This window comes from Oncorhynchus kisutch, linkage group LG5 (assembly GCF_002021735.2).
Source record: "Oncorhynchus kisutch isolate 150728-3 linkage group LG5, Okis_V2, whole genome shotgun sequence".
Taxonomy (NCBI): domain Eukaryota; kingdom Metazoa; phylum Chordata; class Actinopteri; order Salmoniformes; family Salmonidae; genus Oncorhynchus; species Oncorhynchus kisutch.
The window spans coordinates 60,962,828-60,987,852 of record NC_034178.2 but is presented as its reverse complement, the minus strand read 5'-3'; the positions used below and the strand labels follow the sequence as shown (position 1 = coordinate 60,987,852).

General features: G+C 40.6%; 1 protein-coding gene across 1 annotated transcript in view; it reads left to right on the top strand.

Moving 5' to 3' along the window:
• The first annotated feature begins 13,531 nt into the window (after positions 1–13,531).
• Positions 13,532–25,025, top strand: part of LOC109891378 (syntaxin-18-like) — a 31,532-nt gene continuing 20,038 nt past the window's right edge. Inside the window, exon 1 of the mRNA XM_020483866.2 lies at positions 13,532–14,133. Coding sequence (XP_020339455.1) covers positions 13,981–14,133 — 153 coding nt within the window. The 5' untranslated portion in view covers positions 13,532–13,980. The remainder of the gene's footprint in view (positions 14,134–25,025) is intronic.

Below are 25,025 nucleotides of genomic sequence, written 5' to 3'. Positions count from 1 at the left end.
GAATGAAGGTTGTGCTCTCATACAAAGTATCATCAATTACATTAATTCAGGATCAAAGCACGTTGCTATTGAGGATGTCAGGCAGCCATTTTCTTATGATTGTTTGAAGAAAGGTCTAATTTGAAGAACTGCCTTGGTAACTCAAATGCCTTAAATGCCATATTACCTAGAATGTGAAAAGTGTCTGTGCAAAGAATTATGCAATTTTCTGTTGAACGTAATTACAAAGAGGATTTCCTTTTTACTGGTGGGGCAATTGCTGTCCATTTTAAGGACCGACTATTCCTATGAATTTATGAATGAAGACACAAATTATCTGCGTTGATATATTGTCAGATAAGTTGAAGTCGTAAGTTTACATACACCTTAGCCAAATACATTTAAACTCAGTTTTTCACAATTCCTCACATTTAATCCCAGTAAAGATTCCCTTTCTTAGGTCAGTTAGGATCACCACTTTATTTTAAGAATGTGAAATGTCAAAATAACAGCAGAGAGAATTATTTATTTCAGCTTTTATTTCTTTCATCACATTCCCAGTGGGTCAGAAGTTTACATACACTCAATTAGTATTTGGTAGCATTGCCTTTAAATTGTTTAACTTGGGTCAAATGTTTTGGGTAGCCTTCCACAAGCTTCCCACAATAAGTTGGGTGAATTTTGTCCCATTCCTCCTGACAGAGCTGGTGTAACTGAGTCAGGTTGGTAGGCTTCCTTGATTTTTCAGTTCTGCCCACACATTTTCTATGGGATTGAGGTCAAGGCATTGTGATGGCCACTTCAATACCTTGACTTTGTTGTCCTTAAGCCATTTTGCCACAACTTTGGAAGTATGCTTGGGGTTATTGTCCATTTGTAAGACCCATTTGCAACCAAGCTTTAACTTCCTGACTGATGTCTTGAAATGTTACTTCCATATATCCACATCATTTTCCTACCTTATGATGCCATCTATTTTGTGAAGTACACCACACCCTCCTGCAGCAAAGCACCCCCACAACATGCTGCCACCTCTGTGCTTCACGGTTGGGATGGTGTTCTTCGGCTTGCAAGCCTTCCCCTTTTTCCTCCAAACACAACGATGGTCATTATGGCCAAACAGTTCTTTTTTTTTTATCAGACCAGAGGACATTTCTCCAAAAAGTATGATCTTTGTCCCCATGTGCAGTTGAAAACCATATTCTGACCCACTGGAATTGTGATACAGTGAATTATAAGTGAAATAATGTCTGTAATTGGAAATATTTATTGTGTCTTGCACAAAGTAGATGTCCAAACCGACTTGCCAAAACTATTGTTCGTTAACAAGAAATTTGTGGTTGAAAAAGGGTTTTAATGAGTGTATGTAAACTTCCGACTTCAACTGTACTGTATATATATAAAACATTCTAAAAAAATTTAAGAATGTTCTTCACATTTTCAAACAGTCCATTTATATTTTCCAACAGGGCTAAACATTTGGGTGGATTTTTTTCTCGGCTGAATGATCTGAATCTAGGATTACATGGACTCTCCACAACTATTTTGAATGTGGGGACAAAATTGAGGCTATGATTATGAAGCTGGAGCTCTTCTCTGTCTGCATTAACAAGGATAACCCACAGGTCTTTCCATCATTGTATGATATTTTGTGTGCAAATGAACTCAAGCTTACGGACAATGTCAAATGTGATATAGCGAAGCATCTGAGTGAGTTGGGTGTTATGCCCTGCCTCCAGTCCTTTTACCGACATCTGAACAAGAGAGCCTCATCGAAATTGCCAGAAGCGGTCCTGTGAAATTTTAATTTAATCAGAAGCCACTGACAGATTTCTGGATTGGGCTGCGCTCAGAGTATCCTGCCTTGGCAAATCATGCTGTTAAGACACTGATGCCCTTTGCAACCACGTACCTACGTGAGAGTGGATTCTCGGCCTTCACTAGCATGAAAACTAAATACAGGCACAGACTGCAGGTGGAAAATGATTATCTTCAATACATCCCAACATTGCAGAGTTATGTGCATCCTTTCAAGCATACTCTTCTCATTAAACTGTGGTGAGCTATTCACAATTTTCGATGAACCAATAAAGTTTAATATGTAAGAAGGCTAAATAAAGAGCAAAATGATTGATTATTATTATATTATTATTTGTGCCCTGGTCCTATAAGAGCTCTTTGTCACTTCCCACAAGCCGAGTTGTGACAAAAACTCACACTCATCCTCATGTTTAATAAATGTATTGTATAGCGTGTGTGTGGCTTACAATGATGGCAAAAAACAACATTTGAGAGTGCGCTGACCCTAGTGCTAGAGGGTGTATGCTGCTGGAGGTTGAATGTTTGAAGGGGTACAGGACTATAAAAGTTTGGGAACAACTGCTCTACAGGATCGCCCCCCCCCCCCCCCCCAACGGGACTGTTAAGCTAACGCAGGCTAATGTGATTAGCATGGGTTTGTAAGTAACATGAACTTTTCCCAGGGCATAGACATATCTGATATGGGCAGAAAGCTTAAATTCTTGTTAATCTAACTGCACTGTCCAATTTACAGTAGATATTACAGTGAAAGAATACCATGCTATTGTTTAAGGTGAGTGAACAATTATGAACTTGAAAATGTATTCATAAACCTATTTGGCACATTTGGGCAGTATTGATACAACACTTGATACAAAATTGTTCATTGGATCAGTCTAAAACTTTGCACATACACTGCTGCCATCTGGTGGCTAAGAAAATTGCACCTGGGCTGGAATAATACATTATGGCCTTTCTCTTGCGTTTCAAAGATGATGGTACCAACAAAAAAAGAAATATGTTTTTTTCTTTGTGTTATCTTTCACCAGATCTAATGTGTTATATTCTCCTACATTCATTTCACATTTCCACAAACTTAATAGTGTTTCCTTTCAAATGGTATCAAGAATATGCATATCCTTGCTTCAGGTCCTGAGCTACAGACAGTTAGATTTGGTTATGTTTTGGCAAAAATGTAAAAAAAAGGGTTGAATACTTAATTAAGCACATTTTTACTCCTGAATTATTTAGGCTTGCCATAACAAAGTGGTTGAATACTTATGGACTCAAGACATTTTAGCACTTCATTTTTGATTACTTTGTAAACATTTCTAAAAACATAATAAGACTGACATTATGGGGTATTGTATGTAGGCCCGTGACAAAAATATTTCAGGATATAACACAACAAAATGTGGAAAAGGTTAAGGGTTGTTAATACTTTCTGAAGGCACTGTATTAAAATACATATGATGCTAATATAAATAGGGCTTTATTAATACATTTGATTGATTGATATCCAAAAGATGAGATGAACCAGCAAACAATATACAGCCCAAATCAGTGTCTTCTAATCCTAAAACCATTCCAACCGTTCAGAAACACGAGGAAGGATATAGCTGCAGGGACCAAAGGGCCTTTGATATAATCTAACCATGTTGAAACAGTCAATAGATGAGCCCTCTGAAGATAAAGTGGTGAGGACTGACAGGCCAGATAATGGTCCAGACATAGAAAGTGAAGATTAAGCGTAAGAGTTAAGGCTCCTTTTCAGAGAGTTAAGTTGTCTGCCCAGAGGCCACTCAACAACATGGTTCATCTGTCACACAGAGAGTGACTGAATACTATTTTTTTTTGTACCTTTATTTAATTAGGCAAGTCAGTTAAGAACAAATTCTTATTTACAATGACGGCCTACAACGGCCAAAACCGGACAACGCTGGGCCAATTGTGCGCCGAAATATGGCATTTACATAAGTATTCAGACCCTTTACTCAGTACTTTGTTGAACCACCTTTGGCAGCAATTACAGCCTCGAGTCTTCTTGGGTATGACGCTACAAGTTTGGCACACCTGTATTTGAGGAGTTTCTCACATTCCTCTCTGCAGATCCTCTCAAGCTCTGTCAGGTTGGATAGGGAGCGTTGCTGCACAGCTATTTTCAGGTCTCTCCATGGATATTTGATCGGGTTCAAGTTTGGCTCTGTCTGGGCCACTCAAGGACATTCAGAGACTTATCCCGAAGCCACTCCTACGTTGTTTTGGTTGTGTGCTTCGGGTCATTGTCCTGTTGGAAGTTGAACCTTCGCCCCAGTCTGAGCTCCTGAGTGCTCTGGAGCAGGTTTTCATCAAGGATCTCAAGGATGATCAATGAAAACAGGATATACCTGAGATCAATTTCAAGTCTCATAGCAAAGGTTCTGAATACCTATGTAAATAAGGTATTTATGTTTTTTATTTTTTATACATTTTCTAAAATTGTCTAAAAGCCTGTTTTTGCTTTGTCATTATGGGGTATTGTGTGTAGATTGCTGAGGATTGTTTTCAATATTTAATACATTTTAGCGTAAGACTGTGACGTAACAAAATGTGGGAAAGGTAATGGGGTCTGAAAATGTTCCGAAGGCAAGTATTGTTCTACACAGCATCAAATCATTTTTTTTATTTTGGCAGTTTATGGACTTCATATGACATGGTACTGAAAGTCAAACCCACTAAAATCCTGTAGATGACCATGAGATTTTTGAATTTATACTAAAATGCTAGAAGGTGCAATTGATAGAATAATTGTATATTTTCACCAAATCTGCAGTTAATAGCCTTTATGTTGAATGTAATTGCATGATGTATTTTTGTCTTGCTCATCAGCCTACTTTACATTGCTATATACATGGTAAAGCAGAGATTGTATGTTGTTATGATGAGAATGGATTTTTGCCTGCAAATAAGTCAAATAATTAACAGTGGTACAGGAGGCTATAGAAACCTGACATAAAACATACAGTAACTGTCACATCTATCATGCCAATTTCAAGCAGCTTTGAACTAGGCCTAAATGTTTGTCTATATATTCCAACATGGTTATTTCTCCTCTGGGCAATCTTTACACAAACTGATTTTTTCAAGGCAGCTTAAGTTAACAGCAACTACCATAACTCTTCAAGAATGCATGATGTTCCTCTATTTGGAATACCATATTTGGATACCCCTCAAATGAACATATCAAACCACCAGTCACAGTCTTGTGTCCATATAGCCTCAGTTCATGAAAGGAGCCTCTCTTTTGACAGGCAATGCTTGCGGAGGTGGAAAAACGGCTGACAAGGAAGCAGCTGAGTGCTGAAGCTGCAGAAGACACAGTCACAGCGCTCTGTAAATGTCTGGCGCAACACTAACAAAGGAAATGAGCAAACCGCTCAGCAAATAACAGTGTTTTATTCAACATTTTGGGCCCCTCCCTCCACTTACATCTGGGTGCCAACCCAAGTGAAAAATATTATGTACAAATTACTACATTTGTCTAGACAGGACATTATTTTAGTTTTACTTACCTTGGCAATGTTGTAGTGTAATTTTTATAAATATGTATATTGGTTTATGTCAAACATTTACAGCATCCAAATGTGCACTTAAGCATAAATTACACAGCCTACTTCAACCCCAGCAATTAAATTACTTTTTGAACAATGCAGAACTATTCACATGCTGAAGAAGGCTCAGGATCCCAAATTCTACAGTGCACTTAGGTAAGACTCCTAAAGAAGCACTCCTACTAAATATTTGTATAACTAAACCAAGATAGACCACAGTCTGTCGTTTCCAATGGGAGCAAACTAATCATAGTGGGCAGAACAAGCAAGGAGGTGGGCAGAGCCAAACACGAGCTAGTGATGTATTTGCATATTTCCCCTAGGGGAACCCCTACTCTGTTAGGTGCGGGTGTGCAATAACCAGGGTTGGGGAGTAATGGATTACATGTAATCTGTTACATGTAAAGGATTACAAAAACGGTCAATGTAATCAGTTACATTACCAGAAATATATTGTAATCAGATTACCGATACTTTTGAAAAACTGGATGATTACTTCGAGGATTTCTATTAAATTCAGAAAGGAAGTTTTAGAAAAAAAATCTTTGACACTTCTCTGTTTTCTCAATGACATTCAAATCAGCATTGAAAAAAGGCGCAAATTGACATTTGTTCCACCTGAGAGAGTCTGACCACAAGTCAGGTACCACTACGATGACACGCCAAATGTCTTTGATGGATCGCGGGAAAAGAGCAGGAATAGGCTTTTGTAGGCTACAGTACAGTGCAAGCTATGTCTTCCAATGGTGCAACTGCTGTCGGCATCCAAAGATTATCCAACTTGAGTAAAGGCTTGGAGGTAAGGATGACAGTAGTGGTGTAGTCTACAGTGATATCACTTATTATTGACATCTACAAAGTGCATTGATGTGAATCACACTCCTGCTCTGTGCTCTCTCATTTAGCTATTTGCGCCTCACGGATTGTGGTTGTTGTGGATGGCTGTTCACAAATCTAAATGTGTATTTGAACCCAATAATGGTTGAATTCAAGAAGTTTAAACTGACTATCAATCATTGTTTTTGAAACCAGTGGACAGCCAGTGAAAAATGCGTTCTTGCAACAGCTGCATATTGCGGATCGAAGCCTATGGAATAAAAGTGGGGCATTTATTTCTCAATCTAATTCATGCTGATAACACAAATATATCCATAGGCCTAATGGACACATGCTCAATCTTGCACAATTTTGATAGACTTAAAGGGGCAATCTGTAGTTGCTACATCAATTTTTGGACTTGTAAATTATATATATATATATATATATATATATATATATATATATATATATATATATATATATATATATATATATATGTATATATATATATATATGTATATCCATTGATACTTGAAGAATATAATTTATAAATGCCTCATGAGCTCACAATCCATGAGAACCCAAAATATAAGCTTGCTATTCTCCAATGTTTGTAAACATTGTAAATGTAAACAAACACTGTTTAGCCTCATAACATGGTTAAAATAATACTTTTTTATATAATGGATGGTCAGTCCTTGCATCCATAGCTCTGTCTATTTAATCTGAGAGTGGTTACATTTCTCCAGGCCCATCCCTCAGATATTTACCAAAACAGATGCGGGGCAATAATTTTGTTATTGTTTCATTTGCCCTTTTAACAGCTGCATATTATCAAGATATGAAAGTATCACCAACAAAAGGTAAACAATAGGCCTAAAGCGAATGCAGCATATGGCATTAATTTTACACATGTAAATAGCACTTTTCAGTAGTGCTCAAAGCAAGCCATTCCATGAGCGCAGAATTTATTTTTCAACTTGAAACAATGAGCCAAATCAGTCCTCCATGACAACAAAATCAAAATCATAAACAACAGCGTAGGGCATTTTTGTCTTCTTCTAGTGGATTTGGCTAGCTCAGCAACACCTATTGCAGACAGGTGTATAAAATTGAGCACACAGCCATGTAAATTAACATAAACAAACATTTGCAGTAGAATGGCCTTACTCAAAAGCTCAGTGAATTTCAGCGTGGCACCATCATAAGATGGAACCTTTCCAACACTTCAGTTTGTCAGATTTCTGCCCTGCCAGAGCTGCCCCTGTCAACTGTAAGTGCTGTTATTGTGAAATGGAAAAGTCTAGGAGCAACAACGGCTCAGCCGCGAAATCGTAGGCCACCCAAGCTCACAGAACAGGACAGCAGAGTGTTGAAGTGCGTAGCAAGTAAAAATTGTCTGTCCTCAGTGGCAACACTCACTGCTGAGTTCCAAACTACCTCTGGAAGCAACATCAGCACAATTGTTTGTCTGGAGCTTAATGAAATGGGCTTCCGTGGCTGAACAGCCGCACACAAGCCTGAGATCCCAATGCGCAATGCCAAGCGTCAGCTGGAATGGTGTAAAGCTCGCTGCCATGAGACTCTGAAGCATTGGAAACGCGTTCTCTGGAGTGATGGATCAGGCTTCTCCATCTGTCAGTGTGACAGACTAGTCTGGGTTTGCCGGATACCAGGAGAACGCTACCTGCCCCAATGCATAGTGCAAGGTGAAAAGTTTGGTGGAGGAGGATTAATGGTCTGGGGCTGTTTTTTATGGTTTGGGCTAGGCCTTTTCCAGTGAATGGAAATCTTATCAGGACAGCATAGAATGACATTCTAGACGATTCTGTACTTCCAACTTTGTGGCAAAGCCCTGACCTCAACGCCAGTTATGCCTTCTTCACCACTCTGTCTGTGTGGGTGGATCATTTCAGTTTGTCCGTTATGTGTATGCCGAGGAACTTAAAACTTTACATCTTCTCCACTACTGTCCTGTCGATGTGGATGGGAGGGTGCTCCCTCTGCTGTTTCCTGAAGTTCACGATCATCTCCTTTGTTTTGTTGACGCTGAGTGAGAGGTTATTTTCCTGAAACCACACTCCGAGGGCCCTCACCTCCTCCTTGTTGGTAATCAGGCCTACCACTGTAGTGTTGTCTGCAAACTTGATGATTGAGTTGGAAGCGTGCAGGGCCACACAGTCATTGGGTATCAGGAAGTATAGTAAAGGGCTGAGAACGAACCCTTGTGGGGCCCCAGTGTTGAGGATCAGTGGGGTGTAGATGTTGTTTCCTACCTTCACCACCTGGGGGCAGCCTGTCAGAAAGTGCAGGACCGAGTTGCATCGTCAGTGGACCTATTGGTGCGGTAAGCAAATTGGAGTGGGTCTAGCGTATCAGATAGGGTGAAGGTGATATGCTCCTTGACCAGTCTCTCAAAGCACTTCATGATGACAGAAGTGAGTGGAATGGGGCAATAGTCATTTAGTTCAGCTTTCTTGGGAACAGGAACAATGGTGGCCATCTTGAAGCATGTGGGGACAACAGACTGGGATAGGGATTGGTTGAATATGTCCGTAAACACACCAGCCAGCTGGTCTGCGCATGCTCTGAGGACGTGGCTAGGGATGCCATCTGGGCCGGCTGCCTTGCAAAGGTTAACACGTTTAAATGCTTTACTCACATTGGCCACGGAGAAGGAGAGTCCACAGGCTTTGGTAGCGGGCCGTGTCAATGGCACTGTAATTTTCCTCAAAGCGAGCAAAGAAGTTGTTTAATTTGTCTGGGAGCAAGACGTCGATGTCCGCGATGGGGCTGGTTTTCTTTTTGTAATCCATGATTGACTGTAGACCCTGCCACATACGTCTCGTGTTTGAGCTGTTGAATTGTGACTCTGCTTTGTCTCCATACTAACACTTTGCTTGTTTGATTGCCTTGGTGAGGGAATAGCTGCACTGTTTGTATTCGGTCATGTTTCCGGGTCGCCTTGCCATGATTAAAAACGATGGAACGCGATTTCAGTTTTGCGAATCAATCCATGGTTTCTGGTTATGGAAGGTTTTAATAGTCACAGAGGGTACAACATCTACGATGCACTCACCGAGTCAGCATATACATCAATGTTGTTGTCTGAGGCTATCCAGAACATATCCCAGTCCACGTGATCGAAGCGATCTTGAGGCGTGGAATCAGACCAGCGTTGTATTGACCTGAGCACGGTCGTTTCCTGTTTTTGTTTCTGTCTATTGGCTTGGAGCAACAAAATGGAGTCATGGTCAGCAGACTTGCTGAAGGCAGGGCAGGGTTAGGGCTCTGTATGCATCGCGGAAGTTCGAGTAGCAATGATCCAGAATGCTACCAGCTCATGTTGCTCATTCAATATGCTGATAGAATTTATGAAGTATTGTTCTTAGGTAAGCTTTGTTAAAATCGCCAGCTACAATAAATGCAGCCTCAGAATGTATGGTTTCCAATTCACATAGAGTCCAGTGTAGTTCTTTCAGGGCTGACGAGGGATCTGCTTGGGGGGGAGATATACATGGCTGTGACTATAATCGAAGAGAATTCTATTGGAAGATAATGCGGTCGGCATTTGATTGTAAGGAATTCTAGGTCAGGTGAACAAAAGGACTTGAGTTCATGTATGTTGTTGTGATTACACCATGAGTCGTTAATCATAAGGCATACACCTCCACCCTTCTTCTTACCAGAGAGATGTTTGTTTCTGTTGGTGCGATGCGTGAAGAAACCAGATGGCTGTACCGACTTTGACAACATATCCCGAGTGAGCCATGTTTCCGTGAAACAGAGAATGTTACAATCTATTATATCTCTCTGGAAGGCAACTCGTGCCCTAATTTCGTCCACCTTGTTATCTAGAAATTGGACATTGACGAGTCAGCGGGGGATGGTGTGCTCGGCCTTCTGAGTCTGATCTGTAGGCCGCTCCGTCTCCTTAGTGTACTTTCTCAGTATTTATCTTAACCTCATGTACTATCTTTCAATAAAAATGCCTTTACATAGCTAAATGAACCATAAACCAGTACAGACACCTCAATACTGAGCCAGCTAATGGTAGCCGTTTAGCTAATCGCAACCCTAACCTTGACAAGCTAGCATTAGCATATACAGCTTTTTAAAACTCTGTAATATATAACACTTGGGTAGGGAGATGTCCATGCCTAGACCATATAAAGGGAATAGAAAAACCCCAATAGATCAATAAATTGAAATCAAAATATTATTTTGCTCCATTTGTTCTTCTTCTCCATTTGTTCTCCATTTGTTATTCTATGGACTCGCTATGCTTAGCCACAAACCCAGTCATCTCTTATGTCAAGATTGCTAGCTAACAGTATCCACTAGATCCATTTAAACTTTACAATTTCAACATAAAAGGTAAGTATCACTCAGATAACCATTTAGACTCTAACATTTTCTATAGATAATGTGCTAAAACATAACTGTTTAAGAGAAGAAAGAAAAAAGAGACAGGAGCAGAAACGGTAGAGTTGTCACAAGTGTCATCGAGGGGAGATGCAAACCACTGTGCTCCCCCGCCCCCTGCAGGTGGCAACAGGCATCAACAATTCCCAATAGAAATCCTTGGATGACTCAAAATAATAATGGCTTGCAACCATTGTTGACTACAAGAATATCATGTTTTATAAATACAATGTGATTCCATAAAATGAAATGGAAAGCATAATTTATAGTGGATAGATACGACAAAGTAGATGTAAGGTTGCCTAATACTGAATGGAATTAGAAGATAATGAATCATGTGAGATTTATGTATTTTTAAAAATATATGCCATGTAAAAATAAAAATAAACAATTCTGGAACACAAATAAACAAATGTTTTGAGTAAATTTTTCATAATGAAAATGCATATCCATATTATAATTGTATGTATGAGGGAGGGTGTGAGATTTATATATGTTATTAAAATATATGATCATATGTTTGAAAATATATGTCACTTTTATATATTGGTTTTAAATACATGATCATATATTTTAATTTATAAACTGGGTGGTTGGAGCCCTGAATGCTGATTGGCTGAATGCCGTGGTATATTTAAGCAATAAGGCACGAGGAGGGTAGGGTTGCTATTAGCTAAACGGCTACCATTAGCTGGCTCAGTATTGAGGTGACTGTACTGGTTTATTTTTTATAATATATGGCCAATATACCACGACTAATGGCTGATCTTACGTAAAACAGCCTTGATATACTGGTACGGCAACTGCTCCGCCCTCAACCGTAAGGCTCTCCAGAGGGTAGTGAGGTCTGCACAACGCATCACCGGGGGCAAACTACCTGCCCTCCAGGACACCTACACCACCCGATGTTACAGGAAGGCCATAAAGATCATCAAGGACATCAACCACCCGAGCCACTGCCTGTTCACCCCGCTATCATCCAGAAGGTGAGGTCAGTACAGGTGCATCAAAGCTGGGACCGAGAGACTGAAAAACAGCTTCTATCTCAAGGCCATCAGACTGGTATTACACAGCCACCACTAACATTGAGTGGCTGCTGCCAACACACTGACAATGACACTGACTCAACTCCAGCCACTTTAATAATGGGAATTGATAGGAAATGATGTAAATATATCACTAGCCACTTTAAACAATGCTACCTTATATAATGTTACTTACCCTACATTATTCATCTCATATGCATACGTATATACTGTACTCTATATCATGGACTGCATCCTTATGTAATACATGTACCACTAGCCACTTTAACTATGCCACTTTGTTTACATACTCATCTCATATGTATATACTGTACTCGATATCATCTACTGTATCTTGCCTATGCTGCTCTGTACCATCACTCATTCATATATCCTTATGTACATATTCTTTATCCCCTTACACTGTGTATAAGACAGTAGTTTTGGAATTGTTAGTTAGATTACTTGTTGGTTATTACTGCATTGTCGAAACTAGAAGCACAAGCATTTCGCTACACTCGCATTAACATCTGCTAACCATGTGTATGTGACAAATACAATTTGATTTGATTTGATTTGAAAAATATACCACGGCTGTCAGCCAATCAGCATTCAAGCCTCAACCCACCCAGTTAATAACAGACCATATACCACGGGTATGACAAAACATGTATTTTTACTGCTCTAATTACGTTGGTAATCAGTTTATAATTGCATTAAGGCACCTCGGGGGTTTGTGGTATATAGCCAATATAGCATAACAACAGCCCTTAGCCGTTGTATATTGGCTATACATCACACCCCCTCTGGCCTTATTGCTTAAATATATGTCACTTTGTTTAATATATAAGGCCATATATTACTTTTCCATATGGGATAATACTGTGAAATTGTTTAAATTACGATAATGAACTTTTAGTTTAAGATCTGTTTAATGAGTTAATAGACCGATAAGAACACGTTTTAAACCTCTCTGCCAATTGATTGATTGATTTTATTTGTCAGTTAAAGAAAATACATATATATACATACAGTACAAAGAATATAACAGCTAGTTTTCGTATTTCCTCTCCCTACTCAGACCACTCCCAGTCCTAGCTAAGTTTTTGCATGAGAAATTGCTCTTGCTAAGAAGCTTCTTTTTTTAATTTACCATTTTGATCGAAAATAATTACAGTAATTTACTTAATTGTTACTCGGAAATGATTTAATATTGAGATAAAAACGGATGCATTGGGCCTTTAATAAAATAAATCTGTCCAACATATTAAGGCCACCACAGCTGGCTGCCGGAACCTTAATTGCGGAGAACGGGCTCATAGTGGCTCGAATGGAATCAATGGAATGGTATCGAACACATCAAACTCTCTCTATTCCAGCCATTATTATGAGTCATCGCCCCCTCGGCAGCCTCCTGTGAAGGAAGGCCACACTTGTATTGGCCTAATAGTCAGCAACTACCTGCACATCGCAAATATGATATTGAAACGGACCATTGATCCTATTTATGGATGCTTTGTTTCTCGTGTTCTTATTTCTCATGTTTATTTATTGTGTGTTTTTGTTCCACCTTATGTTATTTTTTAGTGCTACATTGATATTGTTTACTGCATTGTTTGCAAGAAAATCATTTCACTGTATTTATTCATGTGACATTAAAACTTGATACATTAACTATTCCTTGATACATCTCTGCCTCCCACTGAATGCATTTATAATATCTGAACCTACTGGAGTAAAACTAGCTAAGTCCATTCATTCTATTATTTTCTTATTTTGATCGCTAAATAATATTTCACTGGAATACTGCTAACTTTAGTACCATGATCTCATACTTGTCTCAAACACGCCCATGTGTCGCAAAAATATGACGTCAACATTGCTTGCATGTCTGAGGGAGTTCTATTACGCGGGTTCAACCGGGCAATGTTCCTTACCATCATCGGGTGAAAGCGGTGAGGTAATCTTAGCAGTTCGGTAATGTTGTTGACAAGGCAGCATGGTGCATCGTCCAGAAACATATAACATCTATTTTCCATAAAACACATGTTTGAATTGTCAAACTATTTTTCATTGGGAAGGCAGATAAAAGTTTTTTTGCATGTTTTTGCACGTGAAAACACAGAATCCTGCTCATTACATAATTTTGTTTAGAGCCGATTTCGCTATCGGACAGAGCAGGGCACCCCAACCGCACCTGGCTAAAGCCAGGGAGGCAGGCCGTTTCCTTATCGAATGGGATCAACTTTTAGCCAGTGAAAATCAAACCAACACGGGCGCCCGCTTGAAATTAATCGAACCTCTCTGTGTTGACAGTGGACCTCCTCGGTGTTACTAACAGAATGGCTGTTGATATAACTTTACTGTTCAAAGCCAGTGTAAAAACGGTCAAAACCCGAAATAAAGCTATGGGAGTAGTGTTTGATTCGCCTAAAGATGAAATATTCAAGAAGAGCAGACCGAATAACGGATTTTCTCTCAAGGCGAAAGAAGTGGTGAGTGTCCATTCACTGGCAACACTGCACTGGCTAACGTTAGTCTTGCTAACTAGTTCATTTAGCTAGCTAAGATATGTTGTTGTAATTTATTTCCATAACATTTGTAGCTATAGACGGGGGAAATAAAATGTAGGTAAATCAATAGAGTTCGGTTGCCGTTACAGGTAACGTTAGCTAACTTGTCGACTAACTAACGTTAGCTAAAGGTTTCTTAACTAGCTTAGTCATGAACGTTTCCTAGCTAACCAACGTAGATGGCTATCTAATTTAGGCCTAAAGTTACTTATTCTGTCACTCTCTGGGGAGGTTCCCATTGCTTGGAAGGCAGCCATTGTGAATCCTTTATTTAAAGGGGGAGGTCAGGCTGATCCTAACTGTTATAGGCCAATTTCTATTTTGCCCTGATTATCAAAAGTGTTGGGAAAACTTGCCAATAATCAACTGACTGACTTTCTTGATGTCTATAGTATTCTCTCAGGTATGCAATCGGGTTTCCGCTCAGGTTATGGATGTGTCACTGCAACCTTAATGGTCCAAAATAATGTCACCATTGTCCTTGATTCTAAGCAATGTTGTGATGCTATTTTTCACTTTGTCAAAGCTATTGATGAGGTAGATCCTTCCATACTTGTGGACCTCCAAAACAAAGGTCATGTGGTTTGGTAAGAAGAATGCCCCTCTCCCCACCGGTGTGATTACTACATCTGAGGGTTTAGAGCTTGAGGTAGGCACCTCATATAAGTACTTAGGAGCATGGCTAGATGGTCCGCTGTCCTTCTCTCAGCACATATCAAAGCTGTAGGAAAAGGTTAAATCTAGACTTGGTTTCCTCTATCGTAGTCACTCCTCTTTCACCCAAGCTGCCAAACTAACCCTGATTCAGATGACCATCCTACCCATGCTTGATTACGGAGATGTCATTTATAGATCGGCAGCTAAGGGTGCTCTCGAGCGGCTAGATGTCCTTCACCATTTGACCATCAGAGACCACATCACTGCTCTGTATACTCCTCTGTAAATGTCTGTATACACCTCGGAAGACCCACTGGTTGTTGATTATTTATAAAATCGTCTTAGGCCTCACTCCCCCCAATCTGAGATATCTACTGCAGCCCTCATCCTCCACATACAACACAATTGTTTTGCCAGTCACATTCTGTTAAAAATGCTGTGCGGTAGCAGAGAGAACAGTCTGACTTGGGTGACTGGAGTCTGACCATTTTTAGGACCTACCTCTGACACCGCCTGGTATAGAGGTCCTGGATGGCAGGAAACTTTGCCCCAGTGATGTACTGGGCCGTACGCACTACCAACTGTAGTGCCTTTCGATCGGAGGCCGAGGAGTTGCAATACAAAGCATTGATGAAACCAGTCAGGATGGTGCAGCTGTAGGATGAGGACCCATGCCAAAACTTTTGTCTCCTGGGGGGGAATAGGCTTTGTCATGCCCTCTTCACAACTGTCTTGTTGTGTTTGGACCATGATCGTTTGTTGGGGATGTGGACACCTAGGAACCTGAAGCTCTCAACCTGCTCCACTACAGCCCCATCGAATAGAATGGGGGCATACTCGGTCTTCCTTTTCCTGTAGTCCACAGTCCTCTCCTTTGTCTTGATTGTGTGGGGGTGGCCCGTCAGGAAGTCCAGTTTACAGTTGCAGAGGGAGGTGTTTATTCCCAGGGTCCTTAGCTTAGTGATGAGCTTTGGGGGCACAATGGCGTTGAATGCTGAGCTGTAGTCAATGAATAGCATTCTCACATAGGTGTTCCTTTTCTTCAGATGGGAAAGGGCAGTGTGGAGTGCAATAGAGATTGCATCATCTGTGGAATTGTTGGGGCGGTATGCAAATTGGAGTGGGTCTAGGGTTTCTGGGATAATGGTGTTGATGTGAGCCATGACCAGCCTTTCAAAGCACTCCATGGCTACAGATGTGAGTGCTACGGGGTCGGTAAGTCATTTAGGCAGGTTACCTTTGTGTTCTTGGGCACAGGGACTATGGTGTTTTGCTTGAAACATGTAGGTATTACAGACTCGGCCAGGGACAAGTTGAAGTTGTCAGTGAAGACACTTGACAGTTGGTCAGCACATGCTCGGAGTACACGTCCTGGTAATCTGTCTGGCCCTGTGGCCTTGTGAATGTAGACCTGTTTAAAGGTCTTACATCGGCTACAAAGCGCGTGAGGACAGTAATCTGGAACAGCTGATGCTCTCATGCTTGTTTCAGTGTTGCTTGCCTCGAGGCGAACATATACAGACACATACCCTCTTGCCCACACACACCCATCCAAACAGTTATTGACTTACATGCTATATTTAAGCAATAAGGCACGAGGGGATGTGGTATATATATATTGGCCATATACCACAAACCCCTGAGGTGTCTTACTGCTATTATAAACTGGTTATCAACGTAATTAGAGCAGTAAAAAATACATGTTTTGTCATACCCGTGGTATATGGTCTGATATACCACGACTGTCAGCCAATCAGCATTCAGGGCTCTAACCACCCAGTTTATAATTCCTCTTTTTAATATTGTATTTTAGTGTCCCTGTATCTCATTGGCACTGGGCGCGAACCCAGAGTCTCTGGTGGCACAGCTGGCGCTGCAGTACAGCGCCCTTTAACCACTGCGCCATCCGGGTGGCCCTTAAAAGCTTAATTTAAACTATGTTGTCTGGCTTCTACATATAAACACAGTTTTGATGGTACAAAACGGAGTTACCATCTCCCATGCGTCATATTGGTACGTGCATGTGCCTTTCCCTGGATTTCTTTCAGCTTTTTTTCAGGCTTAGATCGCAAACACATCATTGGTGTTGAAATAGAGAGAATAAGTGTGCCGCATGCAGCATGACCACTGTGACATGGAGAGGTCAGTTCCCTGACATGAGTGTCATGGATACAAGTCCCATCAAAGGCCCCTTGAACAACTCCTCTGGATTTCCCAGGGGCTTCAGCTCTTGATCCGTTCCTGATGTTCCCACCCATCATCGGCAGGAGAAACGAGCCCAGTCACACAGCTCCACACAACTATTCTTTGTTATGCTTTGCTCACCCCTGTTGCAATGATATTGGAAATGGTGGTGTAATAAAAGCAGGGATGCTGATTTGAGGGAACTCAAACTTAGCCTGTGGTGCCTGTCCATACTCTCCCCACCCCGGGCCCACACCCTCCCGCTGTCTCCCCTACTGCTACCAATATCATCTGAAATGATCTCGGTGAACCAACGTTTGGAGAAATTTAAATTGTGACTTTGGAATGTCCTGACTACATACAGTTATGTTGTGGTTTTCATCCACCCCCACCCGCTCATCGTCCTCTCTGTACAACTTCAGATACGGGCTACATTTTGTGTGTGTGCGAGCCCTCTCTTCGCATGTTTGATTCCATAAACATGCTGCAATAACATTTTTCTTTCTGCTTTCTAACAATTTCTTGAGGAAAGCCGATCCGAGCCAGTGATTAAAGGTGGAAGATCAAAAAAGAGAAAATATTAAATTAGGTCCCCAGTAACAATGTTGATGGCCGGTTCCTAATGCTGAACAGATGTGGCCGCCCTCCCAACACATGTACTGCCTTCTCAGTTTTCAGTGACACTTCACTAAACAGATAGCAAAAAAATGTCAAAAGTAAACAAATATAAAGTAATGTGTATAGATAGCTTTTTTCATTAAAAACTTTACCCTTTGTGGAAAGTGAACTTCATTTTGAAGAAGGCGAAGCGAAAGGCTCTATGGACTAGTAAGAGGGTTAGTGTGTGCAGGGTGCGGTGGTTGGTGGGGGGGGAATCTTTTACCTTGTTGGGGGCACTGTGATCTCATTTTCACCGCTCTCCTCCTGGTCTTCACAGCAGGCTGGCCTTCTGCTGTTTAAATGGAGGAGGTCACCGCAAAATTGTTAAATTGTGTGTAGAAAAATAACCTTTGGCTACCCACCGTGCCTTCAGCAGTGCTGTTCCAAAACGGAACAGCTTTTTACTGTGTTTTCTTTGAATCTCCAAAAAGTGCGGCGATCAGCCAGTGCTTAGAAGTATGCATTATTGCTAAACTTGAGCGAGGCAGGGGGTGACCTCATATGGCGAATTTGAAATGGCAATGATAATCTGTTAAATTCTCAAAACATTGAGTTACATTTGGAAAACTATGGTCTATTTTAGCTTTGTGTTTGCAGTGAGCTGTGAACGTCTCTCCTATTGGAGAACCTCGGGCTCTTGAACAGAATAAGTGCTTCTACAGCACCATAAATGTGATGCTCTGGTGGAATTTAGCTGCTCTGAAATTAGAATACCATAGCCTAGGCTATATTTATTGGCCCTTTTACATGAGAATCCTAATTTGAGCAGTAAATACATCTCTTCACCCCATTTCTTCCAGTTGACACAGACCAAGTTTTCACAAGTCACCCCACAATAATTGCCATGAACGTGCATCGGCTGTCATGATGATCAATGAACCTGCATCGGCTGTCACGATGATCAATGAACCTGCATCGGCTGTCACGATGATCAATGAACCTGCATCGGCTGTCACGATGATCAATGAACCTGCATCGGCTGTCACGATGATCAATGAACCTGCATCGGCTGTCACGATGATCAATGAACCTGCATCGGCTGTCACGATGATCAATGAACCTGCATCGGCTGTCACGATGATCAATGAACCTGCATCGGCTGTCACGATGATCAATGAACCTGCATCGGCTGTCACGATGATCAATGAACCTGCATCGGCTGTCACGATGATCAATGAACCTGCAACGGCTGTCACGATGATCAATGAACCTGCATCGGCTGTCACGATGATCAATGAACCTGCATCGGCTGTCACGATGATCAATGAACCTGCATCGGCTGTCACGATGATCAATGAACCTGCATCGGCTGTCACGATGATCAATGAACCTGCATCGGCTGTCACGATGATCAATGAACCTGCATCGGCTGTCACGATGATCAATGAACCTGCATCGGCTGTCACGATGATCAATGAACCTGCATCGGCTGTCACGATGATCAATGAACCTGCATCGGCTGTCATGGATCGATGGACCTGCATCAGCTGTCCTGAATCTGCATCAGCTGTCAATTGTTTTGTAGTCTCACTAGTCTTCTTCTGTCTGTCCCCCAAACTATCTCTCTTTCGTTTTCTCTTTCTTTCTCTATCTCTTTCACAAACACACGCAGTGATTAGAACGTTGGGCCAGGAACCAAAAGGTTGCTAGATCGAATCCCAAAGCTGACAAGTTAAAAATCTGTTGTTCTGCCCCTGAACAAGGCAGTTAACCCACTGTTCCTAGGCCGTCATTGTAAATAAGAATTTGTTCTTAACTGACTTGCCTAGTTAAATAAAGGTTAAATGGGATTTATTTTTATTTTGAACTGCAAATCGTTCTCTCACCACCAGGTTGTGATTTGAGGGGATTTACCTGAGCTGAATGTCCTGCTAAACAATGTCTTTACCATTTGGGTTCATCTCCGCTCTCTTTTCGCATTGAAGCCAGGCAAATTCCCAGATGTTTCAAAAAAGGGATTTCCCCTGTTTGCAAAAATGAAAAGAACAAAGTGTAAAATATAGAGACAAATGCGCAAACACTGTCTGTAGACTAGTGTCAAACTTAAGCAAGCAAGCAAGACAGAATCCAGATACTCTGCAAACTAAACAGTTTAATTCTAACAAAAGTACTGTACTGCTTCAGAGAGACAGGCTTTATAGGCAAAATTCTGATTGATATGAGCCATAACGGCATTCTGTAATTAAGACTCTTTCCTTGACAAATAGGCATAGGCCACATAAGACTTTTATCTAAAGGATAATTGATTACTCAAACATGATCAATTCCGCTATCATTTTGCATATCTGTATTAAAATAGGCAGAAACATTTCCTTAATAATCACAAACTGTCAAACATCCACTCATGCTCAGGGAAAACAGAACAAACCTCAAGAGGTAAAGTGACATTTCTTAAAACAACTCTAAAAGGTTTCAAGACTTAAATGCCTGTCTCTTTCACAAAGACATAATAACCATTAAATCCTGTGAACAATTAAATTTTTTAAATAGGATAGCCTTAAATACAGATGGTGACCAGTTAACATTACGTTTGGGTAGCCTACTGTACATTGGTACACGCTAAGTCTGTTCTACTGTTTACCAAAAGTGTGCATAATATACACAGGCATAAGAAGAGAAGAATGTGTTCCTTCATCTAAGTGTTTTGTTAATGAATCCCTTAAGTGCAACGACACCAAACATAAGGGTTGCTCAAATACCCAACAAACACCACATTCCAGTCATGTTTTCCATCTAACTTCAAAATAAAAGTCTGGCCAAAAATAATTGGAGGGGTAGAGGATGATCTGGCGGGAAGTCTGTGGTCTCAATTTCTTTCTTTCTCAGTAAATCTTCAACATGATATTACTGTTTGCATCTATGGGAGTCAGGACAGACAGAGAGAGAGGTAGCTGCCTTGAATAGGATAAAACTGAGGCTTTTTTCATCAAGTGAACACGACTTGTTTTTGCCCCCAAGTGATGTAGGCTTGTTCAAAGGGGGTAAAAAAAAAGTCCCAGCTAAACAAGATGCTGTTTTAGAAATAAATAATATATATATATATATATAAATAATACAATTGGGGAGTATATCAACTTTAATATTGCAGATATATTGTAGCTTCCATCAATATAGTTGTCTGCATCATTTTCAATCCCCTGTGTGTGTGTGTGTGTGTGTGTACATGCATGCATACATACATACATACATACATACATACAATATAAATATACACACTATACAGTACAAGTCAAAAGTTTGGACACCTACTCATTCAAGGGTTTTTATTTTTACTATTTTATACATTGTAGAATAATAATAAAGACAAACTATGAAATAACACATGGAATTATGTAAACTCAGCAAAGAAAGAAATGTCCTCTCACTGTCAACTGCGTTTTATTTTCAGCAAACTTAACGTGTAAATATTTGTATGAACATAAGATTCAACAACTGAGACATGAAGACATAAACTGAACAAGTTCCATAGACATGTGACTAACAGAAATGGAATAATGTGTTCCTGAACAAAGGGGGGTAAAAATCTAAAGTAACAGTCAGTATCTGGTGTGGCCACCATCTGCATTAAGTACTGCAATGCCTCTCCTCCTCATGGACTGCACCAGATTTGACAGTTGTTGCTGTGAGATGTTACCCCACTCTTCCACCAAGGCACCTGCAAGTTCCCAGACATTTCTGGGGGGAATGGCCCTAGCCCTCACCCTCCGATCCAGCAGGTCCCAGACATACTCAATGGGATTGAGATTCGGGCTCTTCGCTGGCCGTGGCAGAACACTGACATTCCTGTCTTGCAGGAAATCACGCACAGAACGAGCAGTATGACTGGTGGCATTGTCTGCAGGATGAGCGTGCAGGAAGGGTACCACATGATGGAGGAGGATGTCTTCCCTGTAAGGCACAGAGTTGATATTGCCTGCAATGACAACAAGATAAGTTAGATGATGCTGTGACACACCGTCCCAGACCTTGACTGACCCTCCACCTCCAAATCGATCCCGCTCCAGAGTACAGGCTTCGGTGTAACGCTCATTCCTTCAACTATAAACGCGAATCCGACCGTCATCCCTTGTGAGACAAAACCGCGACTCGTCAGTGAAGAGCAGTTTTTACCAGTCCTGTCTGGTCCAGCGTTGGTGGGTTTGTGCCCATAGGTGACGTTGTTGCCGGTGATGTCTGGTGAGGACCTGCCTTACAACAGGTCTACAAGACCTCAGTCCAGACTCTCAGCCTATTGCGGACAGTCTGAGCACTGATGGAGGATTTTGCGTTCCCGGTCTTTTTTTTCAGAGTCAGTAGAAAGGCCTCTTTAGTGTCTTAATTTTTCATAGCTGACCTTAATTGCCTAACGCCTGTAAGCTGTTTGTGTCTTAACGACCGTTCAACAGGTGCATGTTCATTAATTATGGTTCATTGAACAAGCATGGGAAATGGTGTTTTAACCCTTTACAATGAAGATCTGTGAAGTTATTTGGATAATTTAATATCATTTTTACGAATTATATTTTTTTGCTGAGTTTAGTAACCCAAACAAGGTTTAAACACTTTTTTTGTTATTCACCCAATGTTTGCAGGTCTGTTGAACCCACAACATCATTTTAAAAATGATACAGCCATAACAATTTACGCAAAGACTTCAAAGTAGCAAAACAAATAAACAGCAATTCCAATTCCCTAAAAGGCTTTTTTTGTGTTCATTGGAGTGTCACCTATGCACTTATTATTTCTATTCAAGAATAAAGCCAATAATTCATTTTTATTGTGATTCATATGAATGTATCCTAGTAATATGCCATTCAGTATAACACTAAGTGTTTAAAAAAATGTATGCTCATTTTTCATAATCACAATATATACAGTGGGGCAAAAAAAGTATTTAGTCAGCCACCAATTGTGCAAGTTCTCCCACTTAAAAAGATGAGAGAGGCCTGTAATTTTCATCATAGGTACACTTCAACTAAAATGAGAAAAAGAAATCCTGGAAATCACATTGTAGGATTTTTTATGAATTTATTTGCAAATTATGGTGGAAAACAAGTATTTGGTCAATAACAAAAGTGTATCTCAATACTTTGTTATATACCCTTTCTTGGCAATGACAGAGGTCAAACGTTTTCTGTAAGTCTTCACAAGGTTTTCGCACACTGTTGCGGTGTGTTTTAGATCATTGTCATGCTGAATGACCCAGCCATATATCATCTTCAATGCCCTTGCTGATGGAAGGAGGTTTTCACTCAAAATCTCACGATACATGGCCCCATTCATTCTTTCCTTTACATGGATCAGTCGTCCTGGTCCCTTTGCAGAAAAACAGCCCCAAAGCATGATGTTTCCACCCCCATGCTTCACAGTAGGTATGGTGTTCTTTGGATGCAACTCAGCATTCTTTGTCCTCCAAACATGATGAGTTGAGTTTTTACTAAAAAGTTATATTTTGGTTTCATCTGACCATATGACATTCTCCCAATCTTCTTCTGGATCATCCAAATGCTCTCTAGCAAACTTCAGACAGGCCAGGACATGTACTGGCTTCAGCAGGGGGACACGTCTGGCACTGCAGGATTTGAGTCCCTGGCGACATAGTATGTTACTGATGGTAGGCTTTGTTACTTTGGTCCCAGCTCTCTGCAGGTCATTCACTAGGTTCTGGGATTTTTGCTCACCGTTCTTGTGATCATTTTGACCCCACGGGGTGAGATCTTGCGTGGAGCCCCAGATCGAGGGAGATTATCAGTGGTCTTGTATGTCTTCCATTTCCTAATAATTGCTCCCACAGTTGATTTCTTCAAACCAAGCTGCTTACCTATTGCAGATCCAGTCTTCCCAGCCTGGTACAAGTCTACAATTTTGTTTCTGGTGTCCTTTGACAGCTCTTTGGTCTTTGCCAAAATGGAGTTTGGAGTGTGACTGTTTGAGGTTGTGGACAGGTGTCTTTTATACTGATAAGTTCAAACAGGTGCCATTAATACAGGTAACGAGTGGAGGACATAGGAGCCTCTTAAAGAAGTTGTTACAGGTCTGTGAGAGCCAGAAATGTTGCTTGTTTGTAGGTGACCAAATACTTATTTTTCCACCATAATTTGCAAATAAATTCATAAAAAATCCTACAATTGTGATTTACAGGATTTTTTCCCCTCATTTTGTCTGTCATAGTTGAAGTGTACCTATGATGAAAATTACAGGCCTCTCTCATCCTTTTAAGTGGGAGAACTTGCACAATTGGTGGCTGACTAAATACTTTTTTGCCCCACTGTATATCCATGCTTGGACTGGCAGAATTATAACTTCCCAGAAAAAATGACATAATGTTGAATACCACATATTTGATGTGTCACGGGTACAACTCAACATTTCTTGAAGTTTTTTTTTACAAAAACTTCCTGACTTAAACTGAAAATAATTCAAAAATCTATGAAAATATTTCACTTCATCATTTGAGATTTGTTTTTGTCTGAGTCAACAAAACAAAGTTATTGTATTTTAATATAAAATACTGGTGTTACACTGTATGTCAATATTTTGTTACCCTGAATGACTCATATCAATATGGCCCATAAATATTGATTAAATGTGATTCCTTCAGCAATAACAATAATTTCGGCACTGCTCAACTTGGTGCAGCCAGTTAAACTGGTGCCTCGCAAGAGCATCCAGTTTCTCGTTGAAGTTTTTAGCCAGATCAAGCCACGTGCCCATCTGTTTTTATTTCTCACAAAATTGGTAAATTAACTTTCTCCATTGTTTGATTTATCCCTTTGCCACTGTTGCCATGAAAATCGGTGCATTCTCTTCAGATAGGGCCAGCGCTACTTCATCATAGCAACACTTTGCACAAACACAGTATATGCATTGCTTGTTCTTGAGATCACAATGGAATACAGTAACATGGAAACGCTTGAGGTTTTCAGCAACCCGCTTTGGCTCAACCTGTCAACTAGAAGTTTCACATTCTCGTGATTGAGACACGCTCAGGTGTTGCGCTCATGTGCCTTTGTCTCTGTAATGTAAAATGGCCGCAGTATAAAAACTGTCTGTATGACAGCGAGTGTCCCATCCACCTCTGAATTGTACTCTGCATGGAGTTCTTTTAGAGATTTAATGAGTATGCGCCTCTGAACCTTCTTGTTTTGCGTGACCGTGTCTTTCGTCCCTGAGAGAAGGTGACTATTTTCATCTCTACTGAGAAATGCAATGACCTGTGTTTTCCTCACTAAAGACATTTTTATTTTTCCCCCGTGGCCTGATTTTTCACTTAGATTGCATTTGAATTTATTTGACCTTTGCATGCCCTTTCGGAATGTGTCGCTTTTTTTGTT